The following is a 17,340-nucleotide window of genomic DNA, read 5'->3' as shown; positions in this document are numbered from 1 at the left end:
ATAGCAACACGTCACTCTCGCTGTCTTTTAAGTCCTTGCCTTTACAGTCTGTATGGTGAGGAACTTAATTGTACATGAAGAAACAATGAGGGATTTAATATTTGCATCATTCTTATGCATATTCAGTTGTTAATGTAATCAACACAGTACAATAAACCACACATATTTAGATTGAGCTTGTATTATTCTATTACTTTTTACAAGTCACACAAACAGCAGAATAGACATCTTAATAGAATTAGTCACTAAGTGTGGATTAATATTCACTGAATGACAAATTTCTAAATTCCTCTGATGTTTATAAAACAATAGATAACAAAGTGAAGATATCATTTGGTACAATGAGCTGAGGATGTTCTTAATCTTATTCACATTGAAAACAAATACACATCTTTCTTGCCACCATAGAAGGTGACTGAAATGACAGAAATAACTACAAGTCTGAGTGTTTCAGTGCAGTGACAAATGCTTTCGAAGCTTACCTATTTATATTGCATGGCATACCCATTTACATCATGTCATATCTAAAGAGCAACTGTAAGTAATGACGTTGTATTCAGGCCACTGTGTAAAATATATTTGTGCCCTACACAAGGGGACACAGTAATAGATTAAAATTATATTGTTAAATTCTTGTTCAGTTAGCGCTGAATGATTTCGTTTACTCTGATGCTTTTTTATGAATTATCTTTGGATTAAAGAGATTAAGCATCTGGGATGATATAAAACTAACATAATAGCAAGAAGAAGTTGCAAATCAAAGTAGCAAACAGTTTCAATGGCAGCACATCCTGTGTAAATCTAGGTAAACAGTAGTTTGACTACCATTAAGAGTCTTATAATTTACATCTATTGCCAAGAATGAGACATGAGGAAAACACAATTCTTTCTGTAATACGCAATCCAATAAAAATAAAGTACTTTTAGAAACAGATGCTTTCTTGCTTTGTGGAAAGGGAATCTTTATAACACTTCAAAAATGATAGAAAAGTGGTTGCAATTTTGCAATGAAATTTGGGGCTGGGCTGAGTTGAACATAAACCTGACCGAAGCAAAACTCACCCAGGCAACAATAAACTTGATGTAAAGCATGCTCTTGTAAGGATACTCAATCACAATCTAATCTTACCATCAATGGAAAATTGAATCCTCATTACACACTAGTCTGCTGAGGCTTCTTATCAGGTAGTGAAAGAATAAAGGGGAAAAGTGTGCCCTTGGCTGCAGAGAGTATGCTCAAATCCTCATCTATGAAAGCAGGAGCGATCTCATCAGCCTCGAACTTCATGGTGAAGTGGCGACTGACACAATATATTGTGTCATTCATCGCGACACACTGAAACGCAGGGCAATGCAGAATCCGTTTGGAGCTGCACTCATACCACAGTCGGGCCACCGTATGGTAGCGGTACACACTGACACCCAGGACTGGGTTGACATCAAACCGATACAAAAATCTTCCCACAGCCACAATATCTACAGTCTTGTATTTGCTGCCTACTATGAGACTTGGCCTCCAGGTGTCAGTTTTGGGGTTGTAGCGTAGTAGCATGTATTTAAGAGTTCCTCCAGAAACAAAAAGCTCTCCATCGCACACTGTCACATGGTGTGCCACAGCGAATGTATCATTAGGCAGAGGAGCCACAAATGTCCATCTGTCCAATCGTGGGTCGTAGCACTCCACTGTGGAGAGGCACTCTCCTCCAATTGCATATATGTAGCCCTCCAGTGCTGCCAGTTTGCAGCGGGGCCTGGCTTCATTCATAGGACTGATCTCTTTCCAAATGGATGTCAAAGGATTGTAGCAGAACACTCGCTTTGAGGGTGTCATTTCTCTGTCAGTGCCTTGGCAGCCCACTGCCACGAATAAGTAGTTATCCATTGTGCACATAGCACAGGCTTTAGAGATGACCTCCTGTGGGATTAGGCAGAGTGTATGCCAAGTGTCTTTGTAGTCATCATAATAGTACACTGCGCTTGATGTCCTCCTCTGCTCTGATGTTGCTCTGCGCCCTTCAGTGTTGCTGACCCAATCTTGAGGATCCATGTCTGCAACCATGACAAACCTCTTCCCCCTCATTCTTTGCCTCTGGATTTGTTCCCGCTCACCAGCCATTAGCCGCCCATAAAGGCTGGGATCCCTGAGCACATGGAGGTAGTTATCAGACATGACCCCCAGGGCTGCTTTCTGCAAAGATGTCTGGCCATGTTTCTTAGCAAGGCACAGTGTCTCCAAACAATTACCCAGATCAAGCTTACTCTTTAAGACTTCTAAATCTGTGTCATCAAGAATTTTTGCTTGAAAGTCTAAAAATGGAGCCCCTTCTGCAGTCTCTCTATCTATCCCCTCCTTCACATTAAGGATTTTGCTGTCAGTAGCAGGACTGATAATTGGGTGAACAGAGAGAGATTCATCGCCAGCTATAGCCCGAGAGTGGGTCACTGGAGTTGAGGCTCTTGAAGTTAGAAAGGGGATCGAAAGCTCAGACTCCTGTGCTGCAGACAGATAGCTCTCTTTGCGTAAGAGTACAGGCCTTGGGGGTTTTCTCAGCTTGAGGCACCCTGGCGAGGAAGCATCTTTAACAGTGCTTTGTGGTGAAACCAGATCACGAATAGTGATGGGGTTTAAAGACGATGGAGACTCTCTGAAACTGCTGCCATGGCTTCCAAACTCCCCTGGCTTTGATTCAAAGTCCCTCTCATACTGAGAAAGTACCGTATTAATATCTGTAATAGAATGAGAAGATGACTCAACATAGTAATCATATATCTTTCCACGCACAACCTGGTCTCCTGTCCCTTCTAGCACTATGTTTGCATCTTCCACTTTGACCTCTGCCTTGGAGAGGAAGCTGGAGTAGGACCCTTTGCTCTCCAGGTCCTGTCTTAACTCTCGGCCCACACCCACACTTCTCTCCAGCTTCTGCAAAATGCAAGGGGAGCGCCGCCCCGTTGTACTGACCATCCCACTCTCTGTTGGATCAGGGAGTTTCAGAGCAGATCCAAACATAACATTACTGGTGGCAACCTGTCCCTGCTTCTCATAAGTGATTATCTCTTCATCCATGCTGGTATCGTGGTCATCGTTTGTTGCAAACACATCCTCACTTGTTTTAACCTGATGTGTCAGGTCATCTGAATCTGCTAGCAACGATCTGGATTGCTGGCCCGCATCATCTGTCTCATGTTTTGTTGAGCTTTGATGTTGAAGTGTTGTCTCGCAGTTTTGGCAGGTTGCATTTCCTGGCTCTTTGTCTTTGACATAGAGCTGGATTCTTCTTCGATGCCTGGAGCTGTAGAACCTGTAGCCCCAAGAAACCAGCAGCACTGCAGCCGCAGAGACACTAAGTTTCCACAGCAGCTGCATGTCGAACTGGACTCCCAAAAGCTCCGCAATGGGCATAGCTGTAGCAATGTTGGTGGCAATAGTTGGTTGGCTGATCCTATTGAGCGTTATTGTCAGTGCATCTCAGCTGATAGTAACTGTCTGGTTGTCATTGTAAGAGAGCTGCTGTGATCTGATGACTGTGCCTCCGTGCCCAAAGGATCAAGTGTAAAATGATAGCTCTTGAGGCACAATTTGCATCACTGGCTCTGCAGAGGCGGGGCCCTTTCATGCACCACCTGTGGCAAGTCACATGCAGCTTCAGTATCCATACACGGAATATGTAAATACGCCATAGATCAATATTTGGTTATGCAATTTGTTGACTCAACAAAGCCTTTTCCCACAACTATTCAAATGTTATGTTGTGTAATGGAAGAGTTAAAGTTACCGCAATACAAAGCCTTACTTTGCAGGGTTACGTTTCAGTTTCAGCATCTTGCTGTTTTCATGCATAGAATGTATTATGTACATTTCTAAAACAATTCCCCAAAATATTATGAGAGATAACTCTTCTTCACTTGCTTAAACATACTTCTAGCTCTCCAGAAGGAAATCATGGTTTGAATAAAGGGCGGGGAGTAATGATACCTGACATTTATCAAATACTTATTAACCAGGATACATCTGTTTGCACAGCCATGCTCCATATTAAAGGTCCTTTCCCTGCCAGCGCAGATGCTTAAGTTAGTCTCTGTTAAGATGATCTGAAGATTAGTATCAGAGACTTAAATGGCAGTCACATGCTATTATAAACACAATAAAGTGTACAGAGCACCATCTGAACAATAAAAGCATGTGTAATGCAAATAAAATGGGAAGTCTTTGTACACATAACCTTGGGAGTGTCATTTATTTCTCTACACTATACTAGATTCAAACATGTATTTCTGCCTCATGGGAGAGTTGTTGCTCAGTTGCTGCTGCCAAGCTGCCATTTGTATTGTTGATAACACAGCAGCGAGGCTGTGGTCAACAACAAAATAGTATTCATCTTAACAGCGTGTTTAGAAGCATTGTAAAGATGCATCACAGAGGGTGTGTCAGATTTCCGAGCCCACACTGGCAATGTTTGGTCATCTGATAGGACAGCCTGCAGACAACAAAAAGGAAACTGGACTCTGCAAGCACATTTGCCTCCTGAATAATTCACAAATGCTCTGTGCAACCTCTTATCCTCACCACTGCTTCTAGCTTCAGGTGGAGCATTCAGAAGACGATTATCATGTGCATTGTAGTCATGTGCTTTCACTTCTTTCTTATAGAACGACAACATGTGACTGAAAATAAAGAAAGCATAGTAAGTGAAACTAAAACCTTTTTTTTAATAGATTCTTGCTTATGCACAATGTTTTTCTTTTGGATTAAAGAAAATGTGACAAAGCAGTGCATTTAAAGGCTCTTTTTTCTTATCTATTGCATATTTCTGGTCCACGATAATATGGTTATGAATTTAGTACTCATAGCTACTGGTAAGATGTGGACAACAGTAACACAGCCTTATCCACAAACTATTTAGGACAGACTTCTTCTGGCATGATGATTAAATCATATAAAGCCAATTGGCACATTGTATTGTATTCAGAAATGGACCCTTTTTTCTCACTTGAATGTAAAATGAGTGAGTGAAAGCAAAAAGCACAGAAGTGCCTCTTGAATAAAAATTACAATGATAGCCGAGTTAGAATACTATACAGTGGGTGGACAAGGATTTGTGCCCTTTGCTTCCCTTGCCAGATAAAATGTCATTCAAAGCACATATGACTGTTTGTTAATAATGTTTGTGCTCTGCAGCTCTCATCTCCCGTATGCAGTATGCAATATGGATAGTACTTTGGCAAGGTGAGCTGATATACCAAACAGATAGGTCTATCCTTTCGGTTCACCTAAGCTTCAAAATCTCTCCTCTTACCTCCCACCTGGTTTAAACCTTAATCCCTTAATACATGTTGGGTCCTTAGAATAGCTTAAATTGCAATTTGCAAGTCCAAAAAATGCAGGATTACATTGCATTAAACTATCTTTCACTGAAAGGCCAGAAGAGTTAATGGCAATGTCAGAATCTCCTTCTAAAACCACGTTGAGGTCCATATCATTAGAAAAAATCAAAAAGACGTCTTTTTCTCCACAGAGTCGATCAGCACACGTTCTTATACATTATGGTGGGATTTTATTTAAATAATTTCAACAGTTCTTTCAACCACCTTGATTAGCATGTGTCTTCGGTATGAGTAATAATGCTGCATATCGCCTGTACACAGCATTAAAAGGCAGGACAATAAAAATAATTTGTGAAACACTGTTTTAAGCAAAGTCAAGGCTTTTGAGTTTTGTCATCTCTCCATTTTAATAGAGGTGAAATGAAACAAATGCAACAACCCTGTTTACACAAGCTGCCTCAGGTGAACTCCTCCCTGGGATGGCGGCTAAAATGATCCTACTAGTACTGTAAATGTCTGGGTAAGAGTTACGTATTGTACACAATGTAGGTCACTTAAGATAGTATGTCACAAGTAAATAACTGGATTACAGGCCAGTGACAATGAGTTGCAGTGCTGTCATTTGCAACACACCAAAAGGAGAAAGAATCTTCAAACGTCACATGCACCACAACCCCAAAACAGCAGACATATGTTAGATACTTTTTACTCTGTCCTTGGAGACCTGCCATATAGATATAAAAAGCCAAAATGAGAAACAAAAAGGCTGTTAATGTTTCCATCCTTTTCAGCCAAGAATTATCTCTGAAAACAGAGTTGAATGAAGTACAAACAAGGGTGGAGGAGTGTAAACTCCAATTATTTCAGCAACCATCCCTCACCATAACCCATATAACCTCTTTTAATTATTTTTCAGTATTTACACTGATGTACACAAAATACACTCAAAATGAGATTTTTTTTCTAGTTTCTGCATTTAAATCCTCTCGTACATTCTGAGCCATCAGAAAGAAAACAAAAGAAAAGAAAAAAAGAAATTTGTATATTAATAAAAAAGCGTCTCCACTTCGAGCATCTGTATTTATTCTCCCATGGTTTATCAGCTTGCTCTCAGTCAGGTACATCCCAGGATATGTAGCAGGTGTGGTTGATGTGGTGTCGCAGTCTAAAATCAGTTCCATTTTTCATATCTCAGTACCAATTTCAGTACCAATAATATTGTGAGTCAATAAAATAAAATCCAAATGCTTTTTTTCTTTTCCATTTCAAATCAACTGATTTTATTGGTCAACAGGCAGACGTGGGACAAGAAACGAAAAAAAGGTGTAACTGGGCGGGGCTATATAGGAGGTGGTTACCGTCATGTTCATCATGTTGTTCTTTTCATATCATTATCTTGGTTATTATTTTTGTTACAAAAACAGTGTAGAGCCATCGTGTGGTGGCACTGTTTCCTGATCGACTGACGTATGCAGGGTCTGTTGATGACTGGAGAAGGCTTGTGGGACTGTGGGAATTAAGTTTTGTGTGATTGTGTGTGTGTGTGTTACTGTGTGCATGTGTTGATGTTACATAAGAAGGGCAAGTATGTGTGAGCGAGAACGTCTTGGATGAGAGGTTTCACGTCAGTTCCACTGTCACTGTGAGGACAAGTGCCATCCACGTTAATCCGAGCATATCCATGCGGGGGGCTTCATCTACAAAACCAAAGAAAACGACAATCAGACCGTTTCATTCATCGTTTTGATGTATTGTAGTGCATTAATAATAAATTTAAAAACACAAAGCAATTGTTCATCCCACTGAGCAATTCTTCTGAATTATACTCGTGCTTGAAGTGGCTAAATATGTTATTTACAGTAAAATAGGAATTTCATCAAGAAGGGATTTTTAAGGGCATTGAACTGTTCTATGTTTTCACTCAACTGAAAACAATTAAATAAACAAGACCATATTGTGATGGGATCATAACAGCTGCCAGTGAGTTCTCCCACCAGGCCTATTGTGGAAAATATTTTTATGTTTATAAACCAGATAAAGACACCTATGAGACTTACAAATACATTAAGAATGCAAAAGACTGTGTTATCAGAGCTTAAAGCGGCTCAAGGCCTACTCCAGGTGCCCTTTACCCAGTACTCACGGGTGACATGACACCAATCTTCACAACCGATCCCAACTATACACCTGTAAAATTTTGGGACTGTATCTTGCACGGCTGTCCACATACCCATCTGAAAGTACTTCAAACCACTTATTTGACAGTTCCACCTATAGTAGGCATCCCCAGGACCACATTTTGCCATGACACACAGACAGTTAGACAGACTTACAAGGTGAAAACAATAGTGGCCATGCTGCTGTAGCTTATAAAATTGTTTATGGCACACACATAAACTATTTTAACCTGATTGTTGCTTATAGACTGAGACTTTGCTTCATCAGAAAAACATTTCTTCTCTAAATGTCTCAACTCAGGGGCTTGAAATCACTTGAGGTACAGCTGCAATCAAAATTATTTAGCCCTGCTGAGCTGTTAAGGGTTTATCTATTAAACCTTCCAAAGATGTTTATAAATTTTTATAAATCACATTTGAGTCGAGAGATGTAATCAAAATAACATGTTTAAAATGTTTAACATCTTATGTAGGTGGATGACATTTTTGAAATACATCCATTCATTAATTTTCGTAACTGTGTGTTTAATTCAGAGTGAAATATAGAAATGTAGATGAGAATGATTCAATTATTTCATAAAACTGTTGTTTTTAAATAACTTACTATTAAACTTACCACATGTCAGGATATAATTAAACTATTGGGAACTAAAATGCTATAACAGCACCTGAATTTGCTTCAGCTGTGATAAAGATGTACCAAAATCTTGTCTCAGCACGTGCTCCAGCTGTGTAATCAACTTGGCAACCTGAGTTATTGTTTTAAAGGGTAACAGTTATTTCACCAAAGTGTATTAGTTAAAGACATGAAAGGCCCAGACAAGAAGACATCACCAACAAGACAAGCACGCATGGATGTGGTTGCCTTTAGCTGTTGCAGAAAAGGGAAAAATCGACTGTGACTGACATTACGGATTTGGTGAAATACCAGGCGATTTAGCCCAGGCACATGCCTGGTGGTCATCTCAGTCCCCGGATATGAATCATCTTGAAAATCACTAGTTTGGGATTTAACAAAAGCACAGGAAGAATGGACTAGCAGTCAAAAAAGAGAGGTACCGGAAGCCTGTGAGAAACTACACAGAAACACTTATTGGAGATCTAAAGTCGAGGGATCCTATTAAAAGCTGCCTGCTATCGGATCTTTAAAGAGAAATTTCAATTTATATTTAGCACTATTAGCAAAGTCAACATTATGTTTCAAGATTCGTAGAAATATAGATTAATGTATATGATACAGCAATGACATAAAATCCAAAAATCCCTGTTTGATCTCGCTAACAGTTAAGCTGAATATAAACATTGGTCTTTATTTCTCATTCTTGAAAAATTAAATGCCTGGATATGGTGAACAATACTTCTATTTACAGTGTTTGCGCTTTTCATTTAACAGCATTGTACTACATTACAGAAGAGAAGTCATGAAAGAAACTTGCTTTGTGCAGCTAATGCTTTCTGAACCTCCCTTGTGGCTGCTGAGGGAGGAAAGTTGTGAACGACCGTGGGTGTGTCTTTGCTGATATAACCGGCAATTTGTCCCAGTAGTGCCAAGACTGTGGCTACAATCACTCTCACTATGAGAGGATGACCACACTGTGTGCGGTAAGATTGAGGTTCAAAATTTAATCTGGTTAGGCCTGTTAGATAACACAGCAAGCGATTCTGAAGGATCCACCCACTCCACCCACTGACAAATGTTAATTAGTAAGAGTTAAATCAAAAAGAGTTTCACAAATTAATCAGGATTCCATGATAAATCACTTCTGAAGGTTAATTTCAGGAGAACTCTAGAGTGCCATCTGACATTTTACATACATTAAATTCCACTTTATTTATGCAAGTCACATAACATCAGACAATAACAACTGGATCTTTTCAATAAATACCTCATCTCATTTGGTAATGAGCTCACCCAACCATAAGATCATCATCTGAGGTTCTATTCCAGTCTACAGTCATGGATGCAAGTCACCCAGCCATCTGTTTACCTTCAGTTTTTGGCTCAGACCTCAATGCATTTCTGCCAACCTGATTTTTTTTAGACAACTGGGACTGATTTCTGTGGCAACATGTTTTTAAAAAAAAGAAGGATGACTTTACCTCAGATATACTGGCTCTAAAATGTCAGCTGGAATCATAATGCTTTCTTTTCACACGAATACTTTGACTCCAGAGAAGGTTTAAGTTAAGTTAGCTGGCTTTACAAATCGGCTCGACATTTCTGACAGTGGCTTTGACGCATCCGTTTGTATGCCCACCAGTCTGAATCCTTTCTGATCTGACTTGTGTTCTAATAAAGGTTTTTGGAAAATGTATATTATGTGATTACTACACACGGCTCTTGCAATATTGCTATTTTTGACTCGGTGAATGCAAAGTCCGTCAGCTATGACTTGTATTGAATCTTGCCTTATGGTTAAACAGCTGTGTCTCAGCAAAGCGGATGCATTTTGCACCATAGGGCGACAATTCCAAACTTGTGATGCTTCTACCACCCTTGACTGACTGGTAGAGTTTTATGTGACAGGAAACATGTCACATTTTTATTCAAAATTCACTCATCTATTAAATTCCGTTCATTGCAACATCATGTAGCTTGACAATTTGTTTCAGAGACTAGTATTCTTGTCTATGACAGACTTGACTGACTGGCAGATGTGGCGCTTCCTACTTATTATTAGTGCGCATGCGCCAACCAGCGTGCAGCCTGTTACAGTCGCTCCTGCTTTTCTCTTAGTTTAGCTCTTTTTTCTTACGTATTCTTTTTTTTTCTGACTTGTATTTTCCTCCGTTTTCTATCTCTTACTCAATCATGTGGATTGAGAGAGTTTTTGTTCTTCTGGTGGCCGTGGAACTGTTACTTTTATCATGGAACGGGACCGCGGCACATCTCCTACACTCACGGACTGTTTACTCCAGAGATCAGCTGATCGCCCTGATGCCGGCCGGCTCGCTGGCCAGGCCCGCAGAAGTGCCCGCAGAAGTACCAGCTGAAATTTGGAGGAAAACACATCGGGGATGCAGAGGTCAAGGACAGAAGAGAAGAAAAAAGGTGACGGTGAGACAGCGGAGGCTCGAAGCGAGGAGGAGGTTTAAACCGTGTCTGCCGTCTATCGTGATGGGAAATGTGCGATCGTTGGCAAGTAAAATCGACGAGCTCTCAGCACTGGTACGGAGTCAGAGGGAATACCGAGAGTGTAGCCTGATGTGTTTCACCGAATCATGGCTGCACCAGGTCATTCCCGATGAGAATGCTTCCGTGGAAGGCTTCCACACTGTTCGGGCGGACAGGGACAGCATCGCTAGCGGTAAGCGTAAAGGAGGTGGGCTTGCTGTTTTAGTTAACAACCGGTGGTGTAACCCTGCCAACATAACAATCAAAGAAAGGATTTGTTGCCCGGACATTGAACTGTGTGCTGTTGGACTCAGGCCGTATTATTTACCCAGGGAATTCTCTCACGTCATCTTGGTGGCTGTTTATGTTCCCCCCTCTGCTAACCCCACAGCTGCATGTGACACTATCCACTCTGCCATAGCTCGGCTACAGACTCAGCACCCGAGTGCCTTTATTGTGATCTCGGGTGACTTCAACCATGTATCACTGGACAATACACTACCAACATTCAAACAATATGTGGACTGTCCCACCAGGGGAGAGAAAACTTTAGACTTACTGTATGCTAACGTCAAGGATGCATACAGCTCCTCCTCCCTCCCCCCACTTGGTAGGTCAGATCATAACCTGATTCACCTCACCCCCCGCTATGTGCCAATTGTGAGGAGGGAACCTGTGACCACCAGGACTGTTAGGAGGTGGTCAGAGGAGGCAATAGCGGAACTACAGGGCTGTTTCGAGGTGACCGACTGGGAAACACTCTGTGAGCCTCACGCCGAGGACATCAATGGGCTTACTGAGTGTATCACAGACTACATAACATTCTGCACCGACTCCATTGTTCCAGCTCAGACTGTTCATTGTTACCCAAATAACAAGCCGTGGGTGACTAAGGACATCAAAGCCCTCCTCAACAACAAGAAGAGGGCTTTCAGAGGGGGCAACAAAGAGGAGGTGAGGAAGGTCCAGGTGTTACTAAAGGACAAGATCAGAGAGGCTAAGGACAATTACAGGAGGAAGCTGGAGTGGAAACTCCAGCAGAACAGCATGAGAGAGGTGTGGAGGGGCATGAAGACCATCACTGGATTCAGGCCAACCAACAGCAGGGGAGCTGAGGGAGGTGAGAATAGAGCCGACGAGTTGAATCTGTTTTTCAATAGATTCGACACCACAGTGTCTGCTCCCACCCCCACAACCTCACCTGCAGTCAGCCTGGAATCCAGAGCCACACCACTGTGCCAGCCTCTCTCTTCACATGTTGCCTCCTGTGAGATTCCTGACACCCCTCCCTCACCCATCACCTTCACTCAATACCAGGTTGAGATGCAAATGAGGAGACTTCACTCAGGCAAGTCTGCTGGACCAGACGGAGTGAGTCCCCTTGTCCTCAAGGCCTGTGCCCCCCAGCTGTGTGGAGTCTTTCATAAACTGTTTATGCTGAGTCTGAGTCTGCAGAGGGTCCCGGTGATGTGGAAGACATCATGCCTCGTCCCTGTACCAAAGACGCCTCGTCCCAGTGGCCCCCAGGATTACAGGCCCGTGGCACTGACCTCCCACATCATGAAGACCCTGGAAAGGCTCATCCTGGACCAGCTGCGACCCATAGTAAGACCACATCTGGATCCCCTTCAGTTCGCTTATCAGCCTCGTCTCGGAACAGAGGACGCCATCATCTACCTGCTCAATTGTGTCTACACCCATCTGGACCAGCCGGCGAGCACTGTGAGGGTCATGTTTTTTGACTTTTCCAGTGCTTTCAACACCATCAGGCCGACCCTCCTGGGTGATAAGTTAGCAGCGATGCAGGTGGATGCTTCTCTGGTGTCCTGGATTGTTGATTACCTGACAGGAAGACCACAATATGTACGTCTCCCACAGTGTGTGTCTGACAAGGTGATTAGCAACACAGGGGCACCACAGGGGACTGTCCTCTCCCCCTTCCTCTTCACCCTCTACACCACAGACTTCAGCCACTGCACAGAGACCTGCCATCTTCAGAAGTTTTCTGATGACTCTGCGGTGGTTGGATGCATCAGCAGGGATGATGAGACAGAGTACCGGGCTGTGGTCGACTCCTTTGTCACGTGGTGTGAGCAGAATCATCTGCAGCTCAACGTGGCAAAGACCAAGGAACTGATCGTGGACTTCAGGAAGACCAGGAAACACTTGACCCCTGTTTCAATTCAGGGGGTCAGTGTTGACATTGTGGAGGACTATAAATACCTTGGAGTACACATTGACAATAAACTGGACTGGGCTAAAAACACCACAGCACTTTACAGGAAGGGCCAGAGTCGTCTCTATTTTTTGAGGCGACTGAGGTCCTTCAACATCTGCCAGAAAATGCTGAGGATTTTCTATGAGTCTGTGGTGGCCAGTGCGATCCTCTATGCTGTTGCATGCTGGGGGAGCAGGCTGAGGGTCGCAGATGCCAACAGACTTAATAAACTGATCCGTAAGGCCAGCAATGTTGTGGGGATGGAGCTGGACTCCCTCAAGGTGGTGTCGGAGAGGCGGATGCTGTCCAAGATAAAGACAATGTTGGATAACACCTCCCACCCACTCCATGACATGTTGGTCAGTCACAGGAGCTCGTTCAGTGAGAGACTGAGATTACCGAAAAGCACCACTGAACGACACAGGAAATCATTCCTGCCTGTGGCCATCTCCCTGTACAACGCATCCACTTAACACACTGTTGCTGCTACAACTACACATGTTTCTTTTCCAAATATTTATTTATAAGTGACTTATGTATGTATGTATGTATGTATATATATGTATATATTGTACTATTCTTAGTTAGCGTATTGTCTGTCTTGTCTTAATGTTGGTTTAAAATGGAGCACTGTAACAAAAAATAATTTCCCCCAGGGATCAATAAAGTATTCTGATTCTGATTCTGATTCTGATACTTGCACCAGATGAGGAGTCCAGCATTCAGGCATTAAGCTGCGGCACGTGTGTAGTGACCTCTTGGGGCTATGTTGTACCAATTTGACTTGCATGCAAGGCATGTCTGCGCGTCCATGCTGACCTGATTCTGTCCTTGCTGTGACACACCTGCTCCTGTGCTTACCATAGCATTTGCATTCCTAGATTTGCATCCTTAAGATAGGAAGGGAACAGGAGAGGAAGACGGGGGTGGCGGGGGGGAGGGGGGGGGGGACAAATGGCAAAATGAAGAGTAAAAAAAATGGATAGTGGGAGAAAGGTTTATAGGAAACAGGAAAAAAATAGTAAAGTGCTGCTGGACTACAAGGCTGTTCAAATTTTGCCTGACTTTAAGCTTAAAGACAGCTCTGCATGCCATCTGCTTGGGAAGCTGTTCCCACTGTTTATTGGGACAAACATAGGCAGTGCACACATGCACTGAGGATTATACTTCAGGCAAATATATCATTCAGATGTGTTTTCCAGTTAAGCAAAATCAAATCCTTGCAAAAAATAATTATATATATATATATATATATATATATATATATATATAGGAGAAGTGTAGTCGGATGGTAACAAAGAGAGGGAAGGTAGTCAGAACTGAGGGGATTGAACTACCAGAAGGCAACATTGCAGACATAGAGGACAGTTACAAGTACTTGGGGATCCCACAGGCGAATGGGAACCATGAAGAGGCCGCTAGAAAAGCTGCAACCACCAAGTACCTGCAGAGGGTCAGGCAAGTCCTGAGGAGTCAGCTGAATGGTAAGAACAAGATCTGGGCCATCAACACGTACGCCCTGCCCGTGATCAGGTACCCTGCTGGGGTAATAGGCTGGCCAAAGGAGGAGATAGAAGCCACTGACATAAAGACAAGAAAGCTCCTTACCATGCATGGAGGGTTTCACCCCAAATCCAGCACCCTGAGGCTGTACGCTAAGCGGAAGGAAGGGGGCCGGGGACTGGTGAGTGTCAGCACCACAGTCCAGGATGAGACAACGAACATCCAAGAATACATTAGGAAGATGGCCCCAACTGACCGAGTGCTCAGTGAATACCTCAGGCAGCAGAAACCCAAGAAAGAGGAGGGAGACGAGGAACCATCATGGAAGGACAGGCCCCTGCACGGTATGTACCACCGGCAGATAGAGGAGGTGGCTGATATCCAGAAATCCTACCAGTGGCTGGACAAAGCTGGACTGAAAGACAGCACAGAGGCACTAATCATGGCAGCACAAGAACAAGCTCTGAGCACAAGATCCATAGAGGCTGGGGTCTATCACACAAGGCAAGACCCCAGGTGCAGGCTGTGTAAAGATGCCCCAGAGACAATCCAGCACATAACAGCAGGGTGCAAGATGCTAGCAGGCAAGGCATACATGGAACGCCATAACCAAGTGGCCGGCATAGTGTACAGGAACATCTGTGCCGAGTATAACCTGGAAGTCCCGAGGTCAAAATGGGAGATGCCCCCAAGGGTGGTGGAGAATGACCGAGCTAAGATCCTGTGGGACTTCCAGATACAGACGGACAAAATGGTGGTGGCTAACCAACCGGACATAGTGGTGGTAGACAAACAGAAGAAGATGGCCGTAGTGATCGATGTAGCGGTTCCGAATGACAGCAATATCAGGAAGAAGGAACACGAGAAGCTGGAGAAATACCAAGGGCTCAGAGAAGAGCTCGAGAGGATGTGGAGGGTGAAGGTAATGGTGGTCCCCGTGGTAATCGGAGCACTAGGTGCGGTGACTCCCAAGCTAGGCGAGTGGCTCCAGCAGATCCCGGGAATAACATCGGAGATCTCTGTCCAGAAGAGCGCAGTCCTGGGAACAGCTAAGATACTGCGCAGGACCCTCAAGCTCCCAGGCCTCTGGTAGAGGACCCGAGCTTGAAGGATAAACCGCCCGCAGGGGCGTGCTGGGTGTTTTATATATATATATATATATATATATATATATATATATACATACATGCAAGGCATAACATAGGTTCTTTATTCCTTTTGCATCTAAAAGTAAGAGAAGTTACAATTTACAACAGCTAATAAATACACTCCTGTGTGAACTAATCCACAAATAGTGTCATGCTGTACTTCATCACTTTTCGGAGCATGGGGGGAAATTACACTAGAAAGAGTCTCCATATGTTTAACTGAGTTATCCCTATTTCTGTATCTAAACCCTGATTTCTGTCTCTATATGATTATGTTCTTATTTGAGTCTTGGTGAGTCATGATTCAGAAACCCACCAGTCAAGAATCCAGAGTCTGGCTTTTAACCAGCTCTGAATGTTTTCTTATACTACAGCATAATCTGCACTCCACATGAGGCCGACGTGATGGAAAATCTGCATCAAAAACAGAGATTGTGAGCTAGGCTCAAGAGAAAAAAACAGGAAAAATAAATATGATGGAGGAGGGAAAATAGAAAAAGCAGAGAGAGGGAAATAAGGTGGTGACAAAAGGAAAAGAGCTACCAAAAATGGATGAAGCACTAAGAGAAACTGGCACTGGGAGATAGAAAGTGAGTACAAAAGCCAGGGAGATAGAACTGAAAGACAAACAGAAAAAAATTAGAGCTAAAAGAGAGAGGGAGGGGCAAGAAAACAGGAAAGATGGAAAGGTTGTTGTCACAGCCCTGCGGCTTCTCCTGACAATCCCTCATCTTTACATATGATAATCTCAGAAGCCGCAAATGAGGCACCAATGCATATATGAAACACCGATAATCTCACACTTAACCATAAGTGACAGGCACGGTTAGTCAGTGGAAGGGTTTGTTGCTTGCTGGTACTGAACATCAGCAAAGATTAATCCTGAATGAATCACTCTCATGCAGTGTATCTGGGGCAAAGTATTCAGGGCAGAATCAAAAAACATCCATCTGTCAATACGCTGAATGTCGAAACCGCAGTCAGCTAAAGAATTTGGTACTTTGATCAGTGCTACGTTTCTGCACACATTTTCTCACTGAACCGACTGCAGTGTCACAGTTGGTTCTCATATTACATACAGCATGTCTGAAAATGTGATGATCAAACAATACAGCCAGAATTATGAGATGCATTATTATGAAAAACACATACACTGAATGCTTGTCAGTTCTGTGGTTGAAATACTTACTGTTTAGATTCTGTGTGTTTTTCATCATGCTTGGATTTTCTGTTGAAAGGACAAAAAAAGAAAGATCAGGGAAACAATCAACCATTAATGTAGACACAGTTTACGTATAGAACTGAATTATATGCAAACAAAGAAGGAAAACTTCAGCAGCAATATCTGACAAAAGCTGTAGCTTTTAGTGACACTGAACTATGAAGTTCCTGTAGCACATGCTAAATGGCAGGTCCCCAGTCGGAAAGGCTGGGGCTGCAAATGGACCTGGGAACACACAGCACTGCAAAACAACAACCTAGACAAATTTTTAGCAGCACTGCGATCCGTGAACTAAAGCTGTGGCAAGGCAGTCTTAGAAAGACGTTTGGAGAAACCTACTGCACCTTTAATAAGCAGCACTGGTGTCTACCCTGCACAATCCTCTCTGACCATGTAGTTTCAAAGACCTCATAGGGATGAAGTAAATGCAAAAAAGGGAGCAGTGGGTTTTCAGAGCATTGGCAACAACCTTTAATTCCACTTTGTGAGCTATTTTTGGATGTTAGATGTTGTATATGAGCAGGTGGAAGCCACATATAAAGCACAGTGTGAAACTTTACTTGTTTCATTGCAACCATATTAAGATAGAAGCTCCTCTGAGATGCCCAGAGAAATTAGTGTCTGCACTCTCC

At 42.9% G+C, this 17,340-nt stretch overlaps 2 protein-coding genes across 3 annotated transcripts in view; both read right to left on the bottom strand.

The window, feature by feature from the left end:
* Positions 1-215: 215 nt before the first annotated feature.
* Positions 216-3,403, bottom strand: klhdc7a (kelch domain containing 7A). The gene has a single exon (XM_085408011.1). The coding sequence runs from the start codon at positions 3,401-3,403 to the stop codon at positions 1,154-1,156; it is 2,250 nt and encodes a 749-aa protein (XP_085264137.1). The 3' UTR covers positions 216-1,153.
* Positions 3,404-5,621: 2,218 nt separating this feature from the next.
* igsf21a (immunoglobin superfamily, member 21a) overlaps positions 5,622-17,340 on the bottom strand; it is a 194,803-nt gene continuing 183,084 nt past the window's right edge. For both annotated transcript variants that reach the window (XM_085407246.1, XM_085407247.1), the window contains 2 exons: positions 16,676-16,714; positions 5,622-7,022 (listed from right to left, as the gene is read on the bottom strand). In XM_085407246.1, coding sequence (XP_085263372.1) covers positions 6,946-7,022; positions 16,676-16,714 — 116 coding nt within the window. In that variant the 3' untranslated portion in view covers positions 5,622-6,945. The remainder of the gene's footprint in view (positions 7,023-16,675; positions 16,715-17,340) is intronic.

The sequence above is a fragment of the Rhamphochromis longiceps genome, linkage group LG5 (genome assembly GCF_057381845.1).
Source record: "Rhamphochromis longiceps isolate RC_006_pf linkage group LG5, R_longiceps_female_GT1.1, whole genome shotgun sequence".
NCBI lineage: Eukaryota > Metazoa > Chordata > Actinopteri > Cichliformes > Cichlidae > Rhamphochromis > Rhamphochromis longiceps.
The sequence above is the reverse complement of the archived record's forward strand: the minus strand, read 5'-3'. Positions and strand labels throughout refer to the sequence as shown.